This window comes from Columba livia, chromosome 1, assembly GCF_036013475.1.
Source record: "Columba livia isolate bColLiv1 breed racing homer chromosome 1, bColLiv1.pat.W.v2, whole genome shotgun sequence".
Lineage (NCBI taxonomy): Eukaryota > Metazoa > Chordata > Aves > Columbiformes > Columbidae > Columba > Columba livia.
The window spans coordinates 33113040-33132697 of record NC_088602.1 but is presented as its reverse complement, the minus strand read 5'-3'; the positions used below and the strand labels follow the sequence as shown (position 1 = coordinate 33132697).

At 40.0% G+C, this 19658-nt stretch overlaps 1 protein-coding gene across 1 annotated transcript; it reads left to right on the top strand.

Annotated features, from left to right (window-relative positions):
* Positions 1-2698: 2698 nt before the first annotated feature.
* Positions 2699-13399, top strand: LACC1 (laccase domain containing 1). Its single transcript, XM_065054375.1, has 7 exons — positions 2699-2948; positions 6276-6825; positions 6866-6908; positions 8174-8355; positions 8808-8973; positions 10821-11046; positions 11693-13399. Exons 2-7 carry the CDS (start codon positions 6304-6306, stop codon positions 11865-11867), a joined length of 1314 nt encoding a protein of 437 aa, XP_064910447.1. The 5' UTR covers positions 2699-2948; positions 6276-6303; the 3' UTR covers positions 11868-13399.
* Positions 13400-19658: the final 6259 nt, after the last annotated feature.

Genomic DNA, 19658 nt, shown 5'->3' with positions numbered 1-19658 from the left:
CTGTCCTCACACCCCTCACTTTTCGCCTCTATCCCACCCAAGCACCACACACCCCTCAACACCAAACAGGCCTGTCCCTGTGGCACATAGTCCCAAACCCTCATAGAATCACAGAATATGGCAGATAAAACTAACACTAGAGGCAATGTAGTGTAGGCCCACTGATGAATGAGGTGGATGCCCTGGTGACAGGAGATACAAAGAAGGCAAAGTTACTGAATGCCTTCTTTGTCTCTGTCTACACTGCTGGAGGCTGTCCTGAGGAGCCCTGTACCCCTGAGGCCCTGAAGGAAGTCAGGACAATGGAGGAGTCTGCCTTAGTTGATGAGGGCTGGTTTAGGGACCAGTTAAGCAATCTGGACATCCATAAATCCTTGGGTCCAGATGGTGTGCAACCACAGGTGTTGAGGGAGCTGGCTGGGGCACGAGGATGGAGCCAGGCTCTTCTCAGTGATAACCAATGATAAGACAAGGGACAATGGGTATAAACTGGAACACAGGAGGTTCCATTTAAATTTGAGAAGACACTTCTCCACAGTGAGTGTGCCAGAGCACTGGAGCAGGCTGCCCAGGGAGGTTGTGGAGTCTCCTTCCCTGGAGACATTCAAAACCTGCCTGGACACATTCCTGTGTAACCTCACCTGGGTATTCCTGCTCTGGCAGGGGGATTGGACTAGGTGATTTTTCGAGGTCCCTTCCAATCCCTAACATTCTGTGATTCTGTGAATAGTTTGGATTGGAAGGGACATTCAGAGATCATCTAGTCCAACCCCCTGCAAAGAGCACAGACATCTTCAACTAGATCAGGTTGCTCAGAGCTCCTCTGGCCTGGAATGTCTCCAGGGATGGGTTGTTTACCACCTCTCTGGGCAATATGTGCCAGTGTTTTACCACCCTCACTGTAAAAAATTTCTTCCTCATATCTAGCCTGAATGCCCCCTCCTTTAGTTTAAAACCATTACCCCTTGTTCTGTCGCAACAGAGGCCCTGCTAAAAAGTGCCTCCAAAGGCAGGGAATGGAGAAGAGAGCAGAGCCAGGCGCTCTGAAACGACGATGTAACCTCCTTTCGCTCCCAGGCCCGTGGTGGCCGGGAGGGGAAGGCGGGAAGGGCAGAGAGGGGAGGAGAGGGGAGAGGAGGGTGAGCAGCACCAGCTGCCCCCTCACACACACACTCCCCCTCAGAGGTGCCCAGCAACAGCCAGGGAGCATCAGCCAAGGGCTGGGTGCTTCGTGGTGGGACCCATAGCCTCAGGGCAGCCTGGCTCCTCCTGCCGCAGGGGCAAGTTTGCTCAGCTTCTTTTTTTTTTTTTGCATCTAAGTCCCCTGAGTTGTTTGATTCATTGTACTAAACTGCATTTTTTTGGGGTCATAATTTGTGAATGTTCCATATGCGCTGCCGAGAACGCAGGTTTTACTTGAGCACTGTTGGGTTATGAAGAAGAGGAACCGTGTCCCAAGTGTCTCCTGCTCCACACTGAGCCCCGGTTTATGGCCACAGACTTGTCTTGCAACCACTCATGTTCCTCTGGACTCCAAGTTGAGGAAATTTAACCCCAAATCCCACAATTGTTATAATTTAATTGCTGATCTCAGCATACAATCTGTTTATTTAATCCTTTTTTTATTCTAATGGCAGAAGCTGAATATAGTACTTCAGCTGGAGACATGATATCAGTTTGCCATTCTTCAATATTGTTTTGTATCCTGGATATTTTCTGACCTTTTCCTTATCCTTTCTCAGCATTTTTCACCAAAAAAGAACCCCAGGAATTATTTTTTGCTTCCTTAGTCTGGTTGAAGAAAAGAAAATGGTTGTATTGGTTTCTCTCTGTCAAGTCTCCCTGTTAATTTTTAATGACCTCGTCCAGCTGTATTTGACAGTGGGGCAGAAAGCCTCAGAGATAGCAAATTTTTGCAGGCTTTATGAAAATTGGTGTCTGAGTGGAGGAAAGACAAGATATCTGCATGGGATCACTTTGGGGGGGACAGGCTGAAAGATTCGCTTTTAATCCCTCTGCCCAGCCTCTGCTGGAAGGAAAAGCAGGAGGGAAATGGGGATGGACTCCTAAGGTGTGTTCTGGACCTGGCAGAAATGTAGGTTTACTGCAGTTGTGAGGAAGGAATGAACAGGGGACATCAGACAGTAATTCAGGAAATCTGTTCATAAAAATAAATAAATAAATAAATCATGTCCTTTTCTTCAGTTGTTATATACTTACCTATTATGACTACAATTTTAGCACTGCTGAGAAACCATATATATTATCATACAATTCTTCAACAAAGCTTGATACAAATCCCTTATTCCCTCACTTGCCTTTTGATCCTTGCATTGTCCTGTCAAAACATTTAGATTCTTTTACAGAGCTCTGCGAAATTTCTGACCACTCTGAGGAGAAATTGCCGTCCTCATTTTGAGCCTGTGGCCCTGAAGAGTGACCTCTCGTAACCTCTCTATCTGGGTCCTTTCGACTGTGCTTTTTCTTGACCGATTGCCAAATTCTGCACTGGAACATGCAGTTACAGCTCAGAAAAGGAAACTTGCAATTTGCACAAGTGTTCCTTCTTCTTGTTCTTGTTCTGTTTTTCTATGCTGTGTGCTTCTGAATTGGTTTGAGATTGTGCAAAGCTGGTGCGTTAGCACATTCGGATTGCAGCAGCAAGCTCCATGACAGGGTTAATGCTGCTTCCGGGTTTAATGTTACCGAGGCACTTAATCATGTTGGTGCCTTTCAGGACAGTTTATTTCCCATGGCTGCTGACAATAACAAAGCAGGGGCTCATCATAAAGAAGAAATACAGGTTCCCTCTCCAATCTTACCTAGAATAGGAATTTCCATCTTGTTCAGCTGAAGGACTGGCAGTGAGAAGTGAGATATATAAAGCTAGCAGTGTGTGTTTGTATCAGATGATATCTTCCAATAATTTAAAAGGATTGTCTGCCTGTGTAAGTAAATTCCTGTGCTTTAAACTTTGAGTTTGCTAATGAGAACTGCAGGTACTTCAAAATTTTAATTGCTAATGCTGATTTCTGTTTTTTCAACCTTGTCTAAATACCCCTAAGTTAAGAGAGGCAGAATGTTTTACTGTAGTCCGCTTTAAGTGTTTTTTTGTTTGTTTGTTTGGGTTTTTTTCCCTTTTTTTAAAATATTTTTTTGGTCTTTGCTATCATTGAAATTTTATTAGAAATGTGCTCTTATGGCTGTTCATTTAGGCTGCTTTAATGGCTTGTTTTCTTTTTCTGGGCATCTCACTCTGGCAGATGTTAAATATTTCTTGCCTTTTAAATTTTCCCAAAATGATGTCCATTCTCTGCATTCCTGTAAGAAGATAAGGTGACCAGGAAGATGCAAAGGTGCAGCAAATTGCCAGCAATACTGTCTCAAACAGGAGATTTTAGAATTAGATTTCTGGCGTGTTTGAAAATTGCTTTTTAGATGTCTTTCTTTTTCTTCTATTTTTCTTTTATTTTCTTTCTTTTTTTTTTTTCTTTACCATGAACTGTTTTTCTCTACTGTTTTGTTGTATTTCCTTTGTTGTTTCTGTTCCATATTCACTTTGCCCTTCACCTTATCACTCTTGTTACCCTCCTCACCTCTCCTCTCTTCTTATTATCCATTGCTTTCTTTGATTTTTCTTTTTCTCCAAATGTTTGTAATGATGCAGTTTCAGAGAATGAAACAGCTAATGGGTGGCCTTGGCTTCAAGCTTGTTCAAGTGTTTGTCTTGCATTGTGTACTGAAATGAGTAACTCCTTAATAAATACACTTGATGTTTCCTGATGTGGTTACGTGCAGCAAGACTTTCCACAGGACACTGGGACTGTAGAATGTGTTACTTAAAACTTGAATAACCATGAATGCATTTCTCTTAAGCTAAAACATTGCTGTGCTTGGCAAGCCTGTATTTTGAGAAGGGTTTTACTTAGAGGACTTAGAAAGCAGCCAAAAAATTTTATTATGACTGTAAGCAAGTTTACTTCTGACACCACTGACCTCAGCAGGACTCTGTGATGCAAAACTGGAAAGATACAAGGGTGAATCAGCCCCATTGTTTCTTCGTGTACATCCCAATAATTGCCCCTTCTTGCATTACACACACAACTTAATAACAATGTAGGCAATTACCTCTCCCTCTGAAAACACTTTCCCTCCACCCTTTCTTTGGTGGTATTTTTCTGGGCAAGGAATGAGGACAGCAGTGATCTCTACCTGCCTTACACTATTGACATGTTTGAAGTGGAGCAATAATCTGTTTTTCCACTACAACCCCCTGTTGTGCAGTCTTTGCTGGGGCTAATAACTACACCTAGATTGGGGCCACATCATGCTCGTACAGGCCTCCCACAGAGAGTGTCAGGGTAGGGAAGGAAATATTCTGATTTCCCAAGTCATGGTGTTTGACATGAGTCTGTTTTGACACTGTTTTCTTAGCAGGCTGTTCTCTAAATTCTCTTATCAGCTGTGTGTAAATGATACTCTGAGCAAAATCAAGAGTCATAAATTCCTTGGCAGATGCTTTTATCCACTGTCACACTTCAATACTTTTAGTTCACCTGTTTTGATAGTCACTAATTAATCTTTGTAAGTGTTCAACTTGCAGAAAGTAAACCATCATTTTCAGTCAAGATTGTTTTTCTTCCAGTCTGGGGGAAAAAACAATGAAGGAAACAGATAATGTTTTCTGTAAAACCTACACTGAATAAATAATCTGTTGAAAACAGAAAGGTCTTTGACCTCTCATTTGAGTGTAGAAACTCTGGGAATCCATTGTCAGCCATAAAATGTGAAGTCCAGCATAGCGGTAAGCCTCAAGTACATAGAGAAGCAACATTTTTTCAGGATAATGAAGTGTTACGAAGCCAGAGCATGGGAGTAGTTACAGGAAAATGAGGACTTGTGGCAGGAAAATTATGCCAGGCATCATCTGATACAATTAGCTTTAGAGCAGAGCATTGATTTAAAAGACTTAAAAGATTCTCCAGTCCTTTGTTAAGGAATTAATATTTATGCACGGTTTGTTACTGTGCAAAAAAAAAAAAAAAAAAGGTGGTGTTAAGGGATACTCTAGATCTTACAACTGGTGATGAAGCTGTATGTAGTCCTTCTAGACCAAGCACAGAGCTTAGTCATGAAATCTGAATAGCCATCTGTTCAAGGTTCCCAAAGCAAAGTGACCTAGTCTTTTGTTGCAGAGCTCTGGAGGCTTGCACTGGAAACTGAAAAATTATCAGAGACAGAGAAAATAAGATGTTTTTGAGAGGATCTGTAAAATAAGCTCTTACAGCAACAGAGAGGAAGAGATGGGTGCACAAGTTTCCACAGGTAGGCAGACCAGCCAGGCTCAGATCAACAAAGAGCAGAAAATCAAAAACAAAACAAAAAAAAACCAACAAAACTGGAATTATACCGCGGGCTACAAGACAAGCCACGAACTGCAAGATGATTTCGGATAAGCTTAATATGTCTTGTTTCCAGAGCAGAGTGCAGCTAGCATAGTGAAAAGCTGAGGTAGGAGGTTGTGAACAATATTAAATCATTTCCATTTAGTTCTGTGTACTTCTTGCCTTACTAGGTAAAGTTTCAGTAACCTGTGCTGAGTTCCTGTGTGTGTTGAAAAGAAGAACCATATCAATCATGTGCCCCTCCACACAGAAGTCAGAAATTAGCAAGTCGATACTTTCGATCACAGAAAAGGGAGAAGTTCAGAAGGTCTTGTGAAGGCCTGTGGGAGAGATGTGATTGCGCTCCCAGTGCAGCACCCCTGCTGCCAGGACGGACAGCAGACATGAGCTCCAACTCAGCCAAAAATGTGTAAAATGCCTCCAAAAAGTTGTTACAGAAACTTCCCCAGCCCCAGCAAGCTGAGGGACCTCTGTGTTTGGTTCCCCTCATGGGAATTTGAGAAGGGCTCAATAGTCAGAGGTCAAGAAGGTGCATAAAGCTAATGTGCGTTAACTGAGTCAATAAATCTGTTATGTACCAACCTTTTATCATCCCTGACCTGGGGAAAACCCGAGGTAGGTGGGGTGGTAGGGAAATCCCTCAGTATTTAAATAAATACATAATAATTCCCATTTCCGATATTTTGCTTCTGCTGCAACTTCTTTTGATGCAGTAAGGAAATCCTAAGATAATAGTTACTTCTATGACACCTTCTCTACACAGTATCACTGAATGCATTAACTTAATAACATAACTCTATGTGTTTGGACTAATGATGCCATCTTATCTTTTTGATTGTTTTTCATGTTTTGTCACTGATTGCTTGCCAGCTGTGGGAATCTTTAAATATCCTGGAATATGGTGGAAGCAGTACTGATAGACCTGTTCAGCCTCCCAGCCAACTTGGAGAACATTCATGGATTACTATGCAACATGCTGCAAACTATTGAGAAATGCTGTTCTATCCCTGCTCCATTCGTTTATGTCATCTGTCGCCAGAGGCAGGGGAGTGAAAGGAGGAGTGAACACGAGTCTTTGCTTCCAGCTCTGGGAGATTTTCAGAGTCTGAAGAAAAGACTGAAGGTGGTACATGCTCTGACTACAACTGCTGCTTTGTACACCATCAAACAACAACTAGATGAAAAAGACATAAGCATAATTAAAATTATACTCCCTACCTTAAGAAAAGACTTAATGAAAGTATATATAGACCATCTCTTTACAGCAGTCTACCAGTTTGAATTTGAGGATTTACAGGTGGCATCTGATTGTAAAAACCTGCAGATAGCTGAACCTCGGAGTGAAGAGCAAATGCCTCCTACACAGGACGTGGAGCTCATCCAAAGTGAGATTCGGATGTACTTGGAAAGCCTGCCAAACCTGAAAGGGGAGCTCACTGTACTTGGAAAGCCTGCCAAACCTGAAAGGGGAGCTCACCATCCTCAGGTCTTCCCTCATCCCAGGTAAGGAGAATACCAGTTAACAGATTTTAGAGCCTGTTCCTAAACATACTTCTTCAAGCGAACACCAAAGTGGGTAAGATTCGGAAATGTCCTCAGGCATCAAATAACCCTATATGATGTTGCAATAGCATCTATATTATGTCTATAAGAGGACTAAGTGTCAACAGAGATACATCAAAAGGCTGGCAAGTCTATTCCCAGCCAGTGGCATGATCAGAGTGAAGAGAGGCCCAGGTTTAGTGAGAGCATTACCGGAAACAGTAAAATCTCCTTGCCTCTGTGCAGGAATTACACACCTCGTGAGTTACCATCATCTTCTGGAAAGGTGGGTCAGGAGTTTCTCCTGGTCTGCAGCCTCAAGTATGCCTGGTTAATCAGACTGATGTCTCAGTGTTCCTGCCACAGCATGACCCAGTTTACTGCAGCATGTCTCTCAAGCAGTGTGATTGTGGGGTCTCAGGATTCAGAGAACAACTGAGAGGTTTGCTACTGCAAAAATCTATCTTTCCCTAAAAATGTGTCTGAAATGATCCAGAACCTGAAAGAAACATGAGTTACTTAAAGACAGCTTTGTCATCATTGTGCTTCAAGATTTTGACAGTGACTTTGAAAGGATCACATGACATAAAATAGTTATTGAATATGAACTCTGATTATGTCACTGAGCTTGTCAGCTGTTAAGACAGCAAAAATACCAGTTATGGGACTGTCTTTCTGTGTTCAACTTTGCCATGCAGGAGCCCACTCCCCATCACCTCCCAAAACAGTGATTGTATTCGGTGCATGAGGCCATGATGAAGGATCCACATGGTAAAAACAGATTATTTTTTAATAATGCTAGAAATTCTCAGTGATTTCAATATACTATAGAAAGTTGTTTGAGATTCTGTGAAGTCTTGAGGACTAACAATTAATTTGCCAAAAAAGCTTGGGAGATACCACCTTAGGCTGTTGCTTTAAAAATCTACTCTCGTTTTCCTCAGTGAGTTATCTATTTTCTGTGTTTTGAAGCACAATTTTTCAAAAATTCATGCTGAATCTTCTAGGACTTTTGCTCAAACTCCTTTATGTGTACCTCAGAGGATTATGATTATGAGCAAGAAGGAAACTTAGAATCCTTACATTTAAATGCCACAGCTAAATATGAGGTAAAGCAATACTCAACTTGATAGAGTGATTCCAGGTCTCTTCAGTATAAAACAATGTAATATTTAGACTGGTCTTGTGTTTAAAGCAATTTTTTGTTGTCTTTTTTGCTTTGCCAGATGATATCTTCCTACATGGGTTCACCACAAGGACAGGTGGGATTTCCTACATACCAACTCTAAGCTCCTGCAACCTCTTCAGCAGTTCCAAGCGAAGGGATCCACAAGTTGTTGTGAAAGAAAATCTCCGCCGGCTAGCTAATGCTGCAGGATTCAATCCAGAGGCTTTTCACAGAGTCAAGGTATCTTATCAAACAGTAGATGTGTGTAAACAGATCAGATCTTCATTCATGTGTTGCTGGCTAAAACTGTAGGAATTATTCTTATCATTCTCAGCAAGAACTTGTGAGAAGCAGGACAATTACGTAATTTATGGTGGCAGTTTATCAGTGGGAACAGTCATCCAAACTATGAGTCATTTGGCACCAAGAAGCACCAAGAATATTTTAACATTTAACTTTCCACAGAAGAGAGTAATCAGGTAAATGATCAGAGCAGTTTATCTTAGAAGAAATATATACCACCACGTCTGTGGTGGCTTTCTATGTGGCATTTGAACAAGGGAGGGCCTGATTTCCACGCATGAGCAGTTGGTGCAGAAGTGTGTCTCATGCCAAAGAAAAATCCTTGCATTAGTCAGAACTGAGTTTTTTGCTGTCATATCAGTGTCCGCGTTCTGTTTTTTTCTTGACAGGTTGATCATGCCAATGCTGTGTATATTATGGGAAAGACAGAGCCTGACAGCTATGATGGAATAGTAACAAACCAGAAAGGTGTCACGATAGCAGCGCCAGGAGCTGACTGCATACCCGTGCTATTTGCTGATCCTGTCAAAAAAGCCTGCGGTGCTGCTCATTCTGGTAGGAATTTTAAATCATGGAGATCAAAATAACTAGGAGATCACTGGAAACTGAGTTTTGGACTAACAATGATAAATTAGCAACCAAAGGAGCACTGAGTGAGAATGAATAAATGCAAGATCACGTAACAAAGTAGATCCTGATCTGTTAAGTTTGTATCCTGCTAAAACAAGATTAATCTTGAGAACAGTTTGTTTCCCAAGCTATTTAAAAATATATATATATATATATATATAAATAACTAAAATAATTATGATTTATGTATTTATATATTTATTTTTCTGCTCTGGCAGCAAACTCCTCCCCTCCCCCCCCCTTTTTTTTTGTGCCCTGTCTAACTTCAGATTTTAAAACTTGCTATAAGGCCAATACTCCCAACAATCATTTTGGATCAGAAGAAATATTTGTCTGACCCAAACCAAATGAGAGAAAAGCTGAAGCAGGTATGGTTAACACAACCCGGGGTTATGTCCAGCTTCAGAAGATGTCCCAAATGTTAGCCTTGTGGTGAGATTTTCCTGTTGGGGCTGTTTCATTTTATTAAAAAGTCTGTATTTATGAGGTCAAGGAGAATATACACCTGAGAGTTTCTCCTCAGCTTTCATGCTAGTACATCCCTTGATATGGCAGGAAGCACCACCCCTGCCTAGAGCTTGTGAATATCACCGAATTCATACAATTCGTCATGCACTCAATAAATTAGCCAAAATAAATTCAAATTTGTGAGTCATCATAAGATCATCAAAACTTTGACTGTCCTTCAATAAAGTTGTTTTGCCCCTTCCCTCTCCTGCCCTAGCAAGCTTGGGTTATAGAAAGCGAGAGAAATGAGAGTTGTGGCATGTCTGTTTGGGAGGAGAGGGGAATGTTGTGATTTTTAATAGGGAAAAGGAATGGAGATAATTTTATCCAGTCTTGAAAGTTTTAAGAGTTTTACATTGTAAGCATTCAAAGCTAATTATTGGAAAATATTTAAATCTGTAGTTGTTCCTTTCTCTGCTGCTTCTTCATTTATGTAGTCCTTGACACACCACACTGTTCCCCCAGTGACACCGCTTCCTTCTCCAAGATACCGCCCAGCTTGAGCCTGAACTCCTACTTTCCATCTCCCAAGTTTTGGCCTTGACTGTCACATGATGGTCCTTGCCAGGCTTCCAACTGTCTTTTCCTAAATCCTCTTCTTCCTGCCCAGTGCTACCTCAGTTCATTTTTAACCTGAACACGATACTGTGTATGCAAATAAAGACAATTAGGTATAAGGTCATCTCAGTCTTTGGATGTAGAAAAGCAGAGGAAAAGTTATTGGTATATTCTGTCCTTTGGTGTGATGTACTCTCTGTGCAATGCAAAGATTTATTGGGATTCAAACTAAGATATGAGAACTCAAAGCTGGACTTTCTTCTTTCTATTCCAAACAATGTCTCTAACTTCAGCCTCTTTTTTTCTTTTTCTAAAATAACATTAAAACTGTTTTCACCATATTATAAAAATCCACTTCTGACTGTAACGTATTTCTGTTGTCATGTTCCAATTAAAATGTTTCAAGCAAAGAGAAGCTGCAAGGTATGCTCTAGTTACCCAAACCAGGACACCGGGAAAAAAGAATTCTGGAATCCTAATCTAAACTCTTCTGTCTGGTTTCTGTCTCCACAAAATGATCTCAGCAAAGTGATAGTTATTAATGTGTTGGGTTTTTAAAAAAATAATTCACTATTCTGTATAATTCTTTATTTTTAGATGTAAGTATACCAATTATTTTGTACCTTTGATAATAGCATATATTTTAGCTACTGTAAAAACAAAGGGACAATTTAAACATTTTTTTTTCTACCTCTCATTTCTGACAGGATGGAAAGGCACATTGTTAGGAGTTTCTATGGCCACAGTAAATTCCATGGTATCTGAATATGGCTGTAACGTGAAAGATATCCTTGTGGTGCTGGGTCCATCTGTAGGACCTTGTTGTTATAAACTTCCTCATGAATCAGCAAAAGAATTTCACAGAATTGATCCAAAGTGTGTGAGACTATTTGACTCTGCAAGTCCTTATATCGACATTAGAAGAGCAACACGGTAAGACTACTGAGTGAACAAAAAATTAATTCCACATTAGTTATCAATAATTGTATTGTTATTGTATTATCCAGCGTAATTATGGTGAGGGTCCTCACCACCTTAAAGTACTCTCTAGTACTTTGCACATCAACAAGTGCTGCCTTTGAATAAATGGTATTCATCTGCTGACTTTTACTGGATTTCAACTATTATTTTATAGTCATGCTGTTAGTTTATGGATGATAGACAAATGTTCAAATTAAATGTGTTTTTACTGGTTACAGAAAAGCAATTATTTTAGTCTAATACAGAAAGAAAGAAAGAAAGAAAGAAAGAAAGAAAGAAAGAAAGAAAGAAAGAAAGAAAGAAAGAAAGAAAGAAAGAAAGAAAGAAAGAAAGAAAGAAAGAAAGAAAGGAAGGAAGGAAGGAAGGAAGGAAGGAAGGAAGGAAGGAAGGAAGGAAGGAAGGAAGGAAGGAAGGAAGGAAGGAAGGAAGGAAGGAAGGAAGGAAGGAAGGAAGGAAGGAAGGAAGGAAGGAAGGAAGGGGCAAATATTGGCACAATTTGTTTGATTGGTACTTGAGGTGCTGTCTGAATTATAGTGTCTTAAGGAACGTGAGGATGTAAAAAAAATATTGCGTTCTGTTTCTCTTTTTTTTCTTTAAGGATTCTTCTTGAGAGTGGTGGGATTCTTCCTGAGAACATCCAAGATGATTCTGTCACAGACCAGGACCAAAATGTCACTTTCTGTACTGCATGCCACCCTGATAAATTTTACTCTCACTTTCGTGATGGCACTAACTTCGGGACACAGATTGGCTTCATATCAATCAAAGACTGAGATAGTATCTCTTAGTCTCAAACAGTATTTAGACAATAAGTCTGGTGCTTTTTTTGGCATCCTGCTCTCCTAGTAGAATTTCTTCCTCCTTCCTTTCACAGATTTGCAACAGGGAATTCATAGGTCTTGCGATCTCCTGCTTCTTCCCTTCCCTGACATTCCAAGGCAAGAATAAATGCCTAGTGTGCAGGGCCCATAATTCTTGTGTGAGACAGGGTGCAAAGGAAACAAGGGCAACCCACACTAGTGACAAAGCCCTTCTGCAAGAGCAGATGCAAGCTCTGATTTTTTTACACTTCTTGACAAAATGTTTCCCAGAAACCTCACTGTCTTAAGGTAGTGAAAGCTTCTGGCTGAGACTTCTGAATGAAGTTAAGTATAACATTACTGATACAGGAAGGAAAGCCTGTTTTGCCATTAACTGTTTGAGAACACCCAACTTTGGCAGTTTCAGCTGGAGGTAAGCCTTATGGAATTATGTGCCTGACATTGTTTTTCTTCTTTGGATTAATTTAAAGAAGAGCTTCGAAACACTTTCAGGACTTTTCCTATGGAAAACAACTTGAAAGTGAGAAACAAGCAAGCTTCTTTGGGACAGACATTGAAAATATATGAACTCTCACCATTCTGTATTTTTTGATTGTAGAAAAAGTAGGACTAAAACTGTTAATATGATGTGACATTCTTATTAATGTTTCCTTTGGATTTTCTTCTTTGAACTATTGGTGCTCTTGTTAATGTCCACTGAGATTGTCTCAACAGTGCCAAGTTATTTAATAAATATATAAAGAGAGAAGCGAATTTAGCATCAGTTAATTTTACTGACCAGTAGCTGACTGGTCTTACTAAACAAATTCTAAGTGTGCACTGTTTTCTGTTGACTATAAAAAAATTTGCCTTTAGACTTTACAATGGACATGATAGCTCCTGACACACAGACAGTGAGAGATTCCTAATAGTAAAACTATGCTGACTGTAGCTTGCAGAGCTGCCAAGCACAAGCCTTGGGACAATGGTCTGCATGACGTATATTGTATTTTGAATTAAACAATCTTTACCAATTCTGGACTTCGACGTCCACCAGGGGTCAGTGCTAGCTCACGCTGCACTTCCATCTCTGCCTGCACTGGATATACGTGTTTTCAAACCGTGCATTTTGGAAAGCACTGTACGGCATAAGCTGCTACTGTTGCCTATATAATAATCTGCCAAGTTATTCTAGTATCTGTGGTGCTTGAAGAGTAAGCTATTTTTCATTTTGTTGGACTGTGATTCAGAGTTGGCCAAATGAGAACTTTCCTTGCCCTCTGGGAGAAAATACTTCTAAAAAAACTTCCTTTTAGCTGTGGACGGTATTTCTCAGAGAAGAGCCTGGCTCTGAGTATGTAACCCTCTGACTGTAACCATCTACCAAAAAAATACTTCTTCCAACTCTCCCACTTCTTCCTTAGAAATATTATTCCTCTTCTGCTGTAGCACTGCAGTCCTTGATAATAAAAATTGGTACATTTTCGGTTACCTTTTAAAAACCTCACCATTGTTTTCATCATTCTCAGTTCGTTTTGTATACCCTGTGGTGGTGTTCACTGACGGGTTCAAACTGGAGCTTTGGGTTCCAACAGAGGCAACACTCACACTCCTCTACTGAATCATAGAATGATAGAATCATTTTGGTTGGAAGAGACCGTCAAGATCATCAAGTCCGACCATAACCTAACTCTAGCACTAAGCCATGACCTTAAGAACCTTGTCTAAATGCCCTTTAAACACCTTCAGGGATGGCAACTCCACCACCTCCCTGGGCAGCCTGTTTGAGTGTTTCACAAGCTTTTCCATGAAGAACTTTTTCCTAATATCCAATCTGAAGTTTCTCTGGCGCAACTTGAGGCCATTTCCTCTTGTCTTATAACTTGTTACTTGTTAGAAGAGACCAACACCCTCCACGCTACAACCTCCTTTCAGGTGGTTGTAGACAGCGGTAAGGTCTCCCCTCAGCCTCCTTTTCTCCAGGCTAAACTGCTCCAGTTCCCTCAGCTGCTTAATGCTGCCAAGCATGTTACTACACACTAGCTAATGGTGTGTATGGTTTGTACACATATCATGTGCATGTGCATTATCAACTTATTCCAAATAAAGGATAAAATTTAGACACTGACAGGCTTGTTTTGCTGCATTAGGTAAAAAAAACCCACAACAACCTACCTTCACCTTTTAGTTCTGTCCTTTTGCCCTGGTATCTAAGCGTGAGCCACTTTATGGGCATGAACTGAGGTAGTAGTGGTGTGAGAAAGGTGTCTTTCCTTCTGCTGTAGGGGCAGTAGCACCATGTAATCTTCAGTCCCTGCACCTGAAGCTCAGCCAAAGCGTGTCTGTCAATGCCCTTTGCTTAACCCTCTTCCCTCGTGGATTAAATGCATGCCGTCAAAAGCAGCTGAGCTACTTGGTTTTGCAAGGTAATGCTTGACACTGTAGCGTCATAAGTGTCCATGTGCCTGCTCTTAGCCCATCTCACCACAAAGATGATTTTAAACTAATGAATTTAACTTTGCAGTAAGTAGAAAGACCTTGCAGCCATGCTACTTAACACAGTTCAAATGCTCAACAGTATGGTAACATGATACTGATAGTAAGCCCTGGCTTGCTCATACCTGCTCAAGAATGACAGCAAAGACTTTCTTTCTGTTTAGAAAAATACCATTTACAGGTCACAGTAGGACTGTGCAAGCTGGAGAGCACGTCAGAATGAACAGAAACACCAAAGGCTTTATCTTTTAGAAGACAAATTGTTAACATAATTGTTGTAAATTTATTTTATACTGAATTACCTAGTCTGTAAACCTGTGAAGACAGGAAGCAGCCTTTTGTACATCGATTACTGAGGTGCAGAACTCCATGACTAGTAAGAAAATAATAATAATAACAATAATAATAACAATAACAATAACAATAATAATAATAATAATAATAATAATGATGTTGAGTCCCCAAACAGGTTGGGCTCTGTATTATACAGAGTGTCTTTCAAGAGTCGTTGCTAAAAAGACATTTTAGTTTTGGTATTTTAAAAAAAGAAAGTTTAGAGGAAGGGAATGATAAAAAGGAGGCAAGGCTGTTTTACATCTCTATGTGGAGACTTTATTATTTACTTTTAATTCCTGTTGCTCATTTAAGGAGCCAAGGAGATCAGCCTTGATTCACCACCTCTAGGGAAGCTCTTAAAATACTTCATAAAATGTTCAGCTGTACCTACGTAGTCATCAGATCCCATCCTTGCCCATTAATTTATAAGCTGCATCTGCCCTGTTATTGTTATTAAACAACATTATTAATTATTATCATGGTATGCCCTGAGGAGAGCACAAGGTATGATCACATTGAATATTGTTTTTCATAGCTATTACTGTGCAATTAGTGTCTGTTGCTATTGTAAATTCTGAATATGGACTCCTTCATTTACATTTATATATTTGAATGGAGTGTACCAAAGTATGTCTGGGAAAGGCTTTAGTTACTATTCCAGTAAAACAGGGCAGCTCCAACACAGACTTCTGGTTCCAGCGCCTGGGGAAACAGTGTGCAACTTCAGAGGCATAGATCAAAGTCTGAGATAATGAGTGAAATGTTTACCCAGACTGGGATTTATTGCCCCAGGTATGGCAAAGGTGAAAAATATTAAGGGAGTTAGATTAAAAATGTCTTTAATTAATTTATAGAGGCTTGGTCCTTTGGTGACTGCTAGTGGCTTTCCACTGACAACCCAAGGAGACAAGATGGGGTCTAGGTAGTTGCTTGGTCTGAGTTTGTCCTTTGATGACTGTGTTTGTGAGTGGCAGCAAAGCCGGAAGCCGTGTGCCTGGACCTTCAGAAAAACACTTGGGCCCATCTCCACTCACAGAACTTATACCATTTCTCCCAAATTACAAGCATTCAATTAGATGAAAGTGTCTCCTTTCCCCAGCAGTGACATAGTTTGCAAAGTGGTTGGTTTTGCCTCCAGTTTTATTTTCCTCAGCTTATCTCTTGTTCATTGCAGTCTTTCTGTCCAGCACCACTCACAATCACCCTACAAGGCTTGTGAATCCAGTCTCAGGGTGCTGGAGGAAACATATACCATCCTGCTCAGAGCAGCACCAGTGCTACTTTCTTCTGTATGCATGTGCCTTTTTTTTTAGCAGCAGTGTGAAACTTTTTGTCCTCAGCACACAACCTTTATCAGTATCCTCCAACCCATTCCCTTTTTACAGGTCTACAAGAGCTCCCAATTGCCAGCTTAAATTGCAAAGAAGTCAATGTTCCTAGATTCCCTCATCACTGTCCTCATTTCCACTCCATGCTCGATTTGCTGCTGGGTGATGCAAAGTGGGAGATGAGCTGTGCTCATTTGTCCCGAGGCTCGGAGGGGATACACACAGTGTGCTCGCCTTGATGTCATCTGTGCCAGGCTTTTGTTCTCTGAGCACCAAAGTCCTCCCTGAACTCCAGCCTCTTGTGCAACCATAGGACAGTGCACTGATGGGGGCAGTAAATCCTATATGTGACAGAGGAAATAATGTATTGACCTGCTGAGGGATTTACATACCTCTGAAGACTGACAGCAAGCTCTGTCTGTAAGGCTGACTTGTTCTACTTTCCACTTCCAGCAGATACTATCCGGTGTTTCCAGATGAATGATTCAGACAGAAATGTATGTGGATTTAAGAACCCTAATATACCCTAATCTGGTATATTCTTATATCCAGGATGTTACTGATTGTTATTCGCTGTCACACCTTTTAATAAGACTAAGACATTTTGCTGCTCTGTTTGCTTTAAATATACAGTGCCTGTGGCTGCTTCTAAAAAAACATGATTATGTATTTCCTAAAGGCACACAGAGAAATAGGAAGCTCGCTTTTTAAAGTGATCCCTCTGATCTTTCATTAGTAAGCGTTTAATTTACAGTTGCATCTCACATTACAAATACTTGGCTGGCTCTCTTTGCCAGTGAGTTCTTGAGGGTCAAAGGAGGCTCACAGGAGAATTTTGGGAGCGCAATCCCAGGAGGAAAGCAGGGCTGAGGTATCTTTCTTCTTGTTCTGTGAATGAGGCATCATGTCTCCAGGGCAACCTGAATTCTGACAGTCACAGGAGCAAGGACATAGCATGGATTTCCATTTGATTTCTGCAACAGAAAAGAGATTGGAGAGAAAAATCAATATGTAGCTTAACTATGAGAGTTCATTTTCAGGATTAATTTTACCTAAGGGATCATTTCCTCTCTTCTTGTGCAAATGTAATTCACAATCACTAACTACTCTATTTGGTTTTTTTTTGGAATTGCCTCTTCTACATGTAGCAAAGGCCTAACCATCTTAAATAAATAGGTTGCAATATAAAAATTCGGGATGTACCTACCATAAAACCAAAGAAGCATTTTATAAGGGAGGCCGAAAGCGTGGTTCGCATTTCAAGATGTATAACTTCACTTTTTCTCATGTGATGCAATATTTTTAGGCAGCAGTTCATAGTTCTGGTCAGATGTTTCAGTTCAAAGTGATTTTATCAGTGACAACTATGGAGAGCCCTGCCTATCTGAAATAAATATCTTAGCATTTCTCTTTGAGACACTGAGCTCTATCCTAAAGGAATATTGAAGAGTATATTGCTACTAAAGGAAAACATTTCTGTTCTGCTTTGGTTTTCTTTACTTGAAAGCTGTAAGCCTGGTTTTCTTGCACAAGAATGAACCACAAAAAACTCAGTTGTAAAAACAACGTTGTGACAGCTAGCTCAAGTGCTTTTGGTTGTTCTCAATAGGTGTTTTTAGTAAGTGCTTGACAAAAAATAATATTAAATAAAGCAGGGTTATGCAGATAATTTTACTCCGACTCTCTGCTTTCTTCTTTATATCATCCCCATAAAAAGCTTTCAGAACATGAAAGGTGAGCAGAGCAAGAAGCATGTTAGAGAGGCTCCTTTAGGCTTGTGGATGTTTCTTGCTATATTTGATGCTCAGATCTTTCTCAGTTCCCTTAGTTGCCCTGCAAGTTTGATCCTTAAGTTCCCCCAGCACTGAAACATCCCCACTCATTTAATTTCATGCTTGCAGTGGCAGAAATGCAGATCTAGACTTGATAGTGATATTTACATCCGGGCTTTTCTTCAAGCTATCTGGTACTGGCATAGACGACATTGTAATAAAAATATTATGCCACAATGGTGACAAATTTTGAGGAAAAATTTCCTGAGAAGCCCTGCATTTACTTGAGATTTTAGGGATGTAAGTCAGTAACCATTTTTTGCTTTTCTCAAACCTGTCTTCATCAGAGCAACATGGTTTAAGTTTTAAAGTCTTGTTGGGTGTACTATTATATTTCTATAATTTCCATTAAGAATGGCTTCTTAAGAAGAGACCAACTGCATATAAACATTGGACAGGAAGTGAAATATTCATCTGACTTCTCTTATTTAGTTTATATTACCATTTAATATAAAAGTCTTCTGTCAGAAAATGCAGGCTCTGCAAAACGGAGAAATCAGAGTGCTTGAGCTAAAAGGTTCTTGTAAGAGAAAGGGCAAAGATTCAAACAAAGCTAATGTCTAGTTTCAGCATCTTTGGGATGCCACTTTTCAATCCGTCTTTCAGAACAACACTTCATTTCCTGTTTTGAATATTAAGGGCCATCTGAAATAAACCATTTAAAGCTGAAGAAGTGTCATAACAAATTAAAACAAATATTGAAATCTCATTTCATGTTGAAAAGAGAGATTCTGTCTTCCATAGACCTCATCTTACTATTTATGTATATCTATCTGTATGGGCCAATCCTCTTATTTCTTCAGTAAATATTTCCTTCATAGATTGTAGATTGTTATGTTCTCTTCAGTAAATGTTTATCTAAGTTTTACATGCAATATTTAGCTCCACTAGTCTTTCCTAAGATGGTCCTTCCAGCTTTCAGTTCTCTAAATTCTGCCCTATTTATATCAATTAGGTGATAATCAATTTTCAGGTATACACCTTTTTAGAAGCGGATTGGCTTTTGTACTTTGTAGAGGGACTGGTTTTTTTCCCTCTGGTAGGCTTGCAAAGTTGCAAAGTTGTGCTTCCCAGTACAGAAAGGGAAAAAGAAAAAAAGCTTGAAGTAGCCTTAATTGAATAACCTTGGTCTCCCTCTATTCCCTCTTTTTCAAAAGTGTCATAGCCTGTCTCTCTTCAATAAGGATTCATTTTAGGCTTCCAAGCTATAACTCATAATCCTTCACATTGTTCCAGAAGCAATCTTCATGAAGGAGGCTCAACTCAGAAAGTGAAAAATAGTTGGTACTTTTGAGGCTGACACAGGATTTATGGTAGGAGAACATTTTTAACTTAAGCAAAAACTTTTTCAAAATCTAGTATTGGAAAGCTGACACAAGGCAACTAAACTACAGAAATAATTTCATAGTTTTTGCAAGGGGGGAAAAAGTTTAACAACGTGTGAAACAGAATTTTCATTCCTTGAATTATACTCACATAAGGACTAGATGCCTTTGCACATAGTGTTTTATCCCCAGTAAACTGGGCTGGGGGTGGAAGAAAAGGGTGAAGTTGTTTGCCCACTATAATAAATGATATCAGGAAAGATAAATACAGCAGCATTCCTTTTAGCAAGTGAGTTAAAGAGTGCTTGGGCTAATGATGAACCACTTTGTACTGAGCCAATATCTGAGACTGAAAAAACAGCCAGTCATTCCTTGGCTCTGCAGCAGTCTTGGAGCCTGTTATAAACAAACAGAAGCAGGGAACAAAATTCTCCTTTGGGATGCAGC

Bases quoted from the DNA above. Each gene is read 5' to 3' on its own strand.
- LACC1 (XM_065054375.1), top strand. From the start codon at position 6,304: ATGGTGGAAGCAGTACTGATAGACCTGTTCAGCCTCCCAGCCAACTTG. The intron at 6,826-6,865 runs CTGAAAGGGGAG...AGCCTGCCAAAC, and splicing joins ACTTGGAAAGCCTGCCAAAC to CTGAAAGGGGAGCTCACCAT. The intron at 8,356-8,807 runs GTATCTTATCAA...TTTTCTTGACAG, and splicing joins AGGCTTTTCACAGAGTCAAG to GTTGATCATGCCAATGCTGT.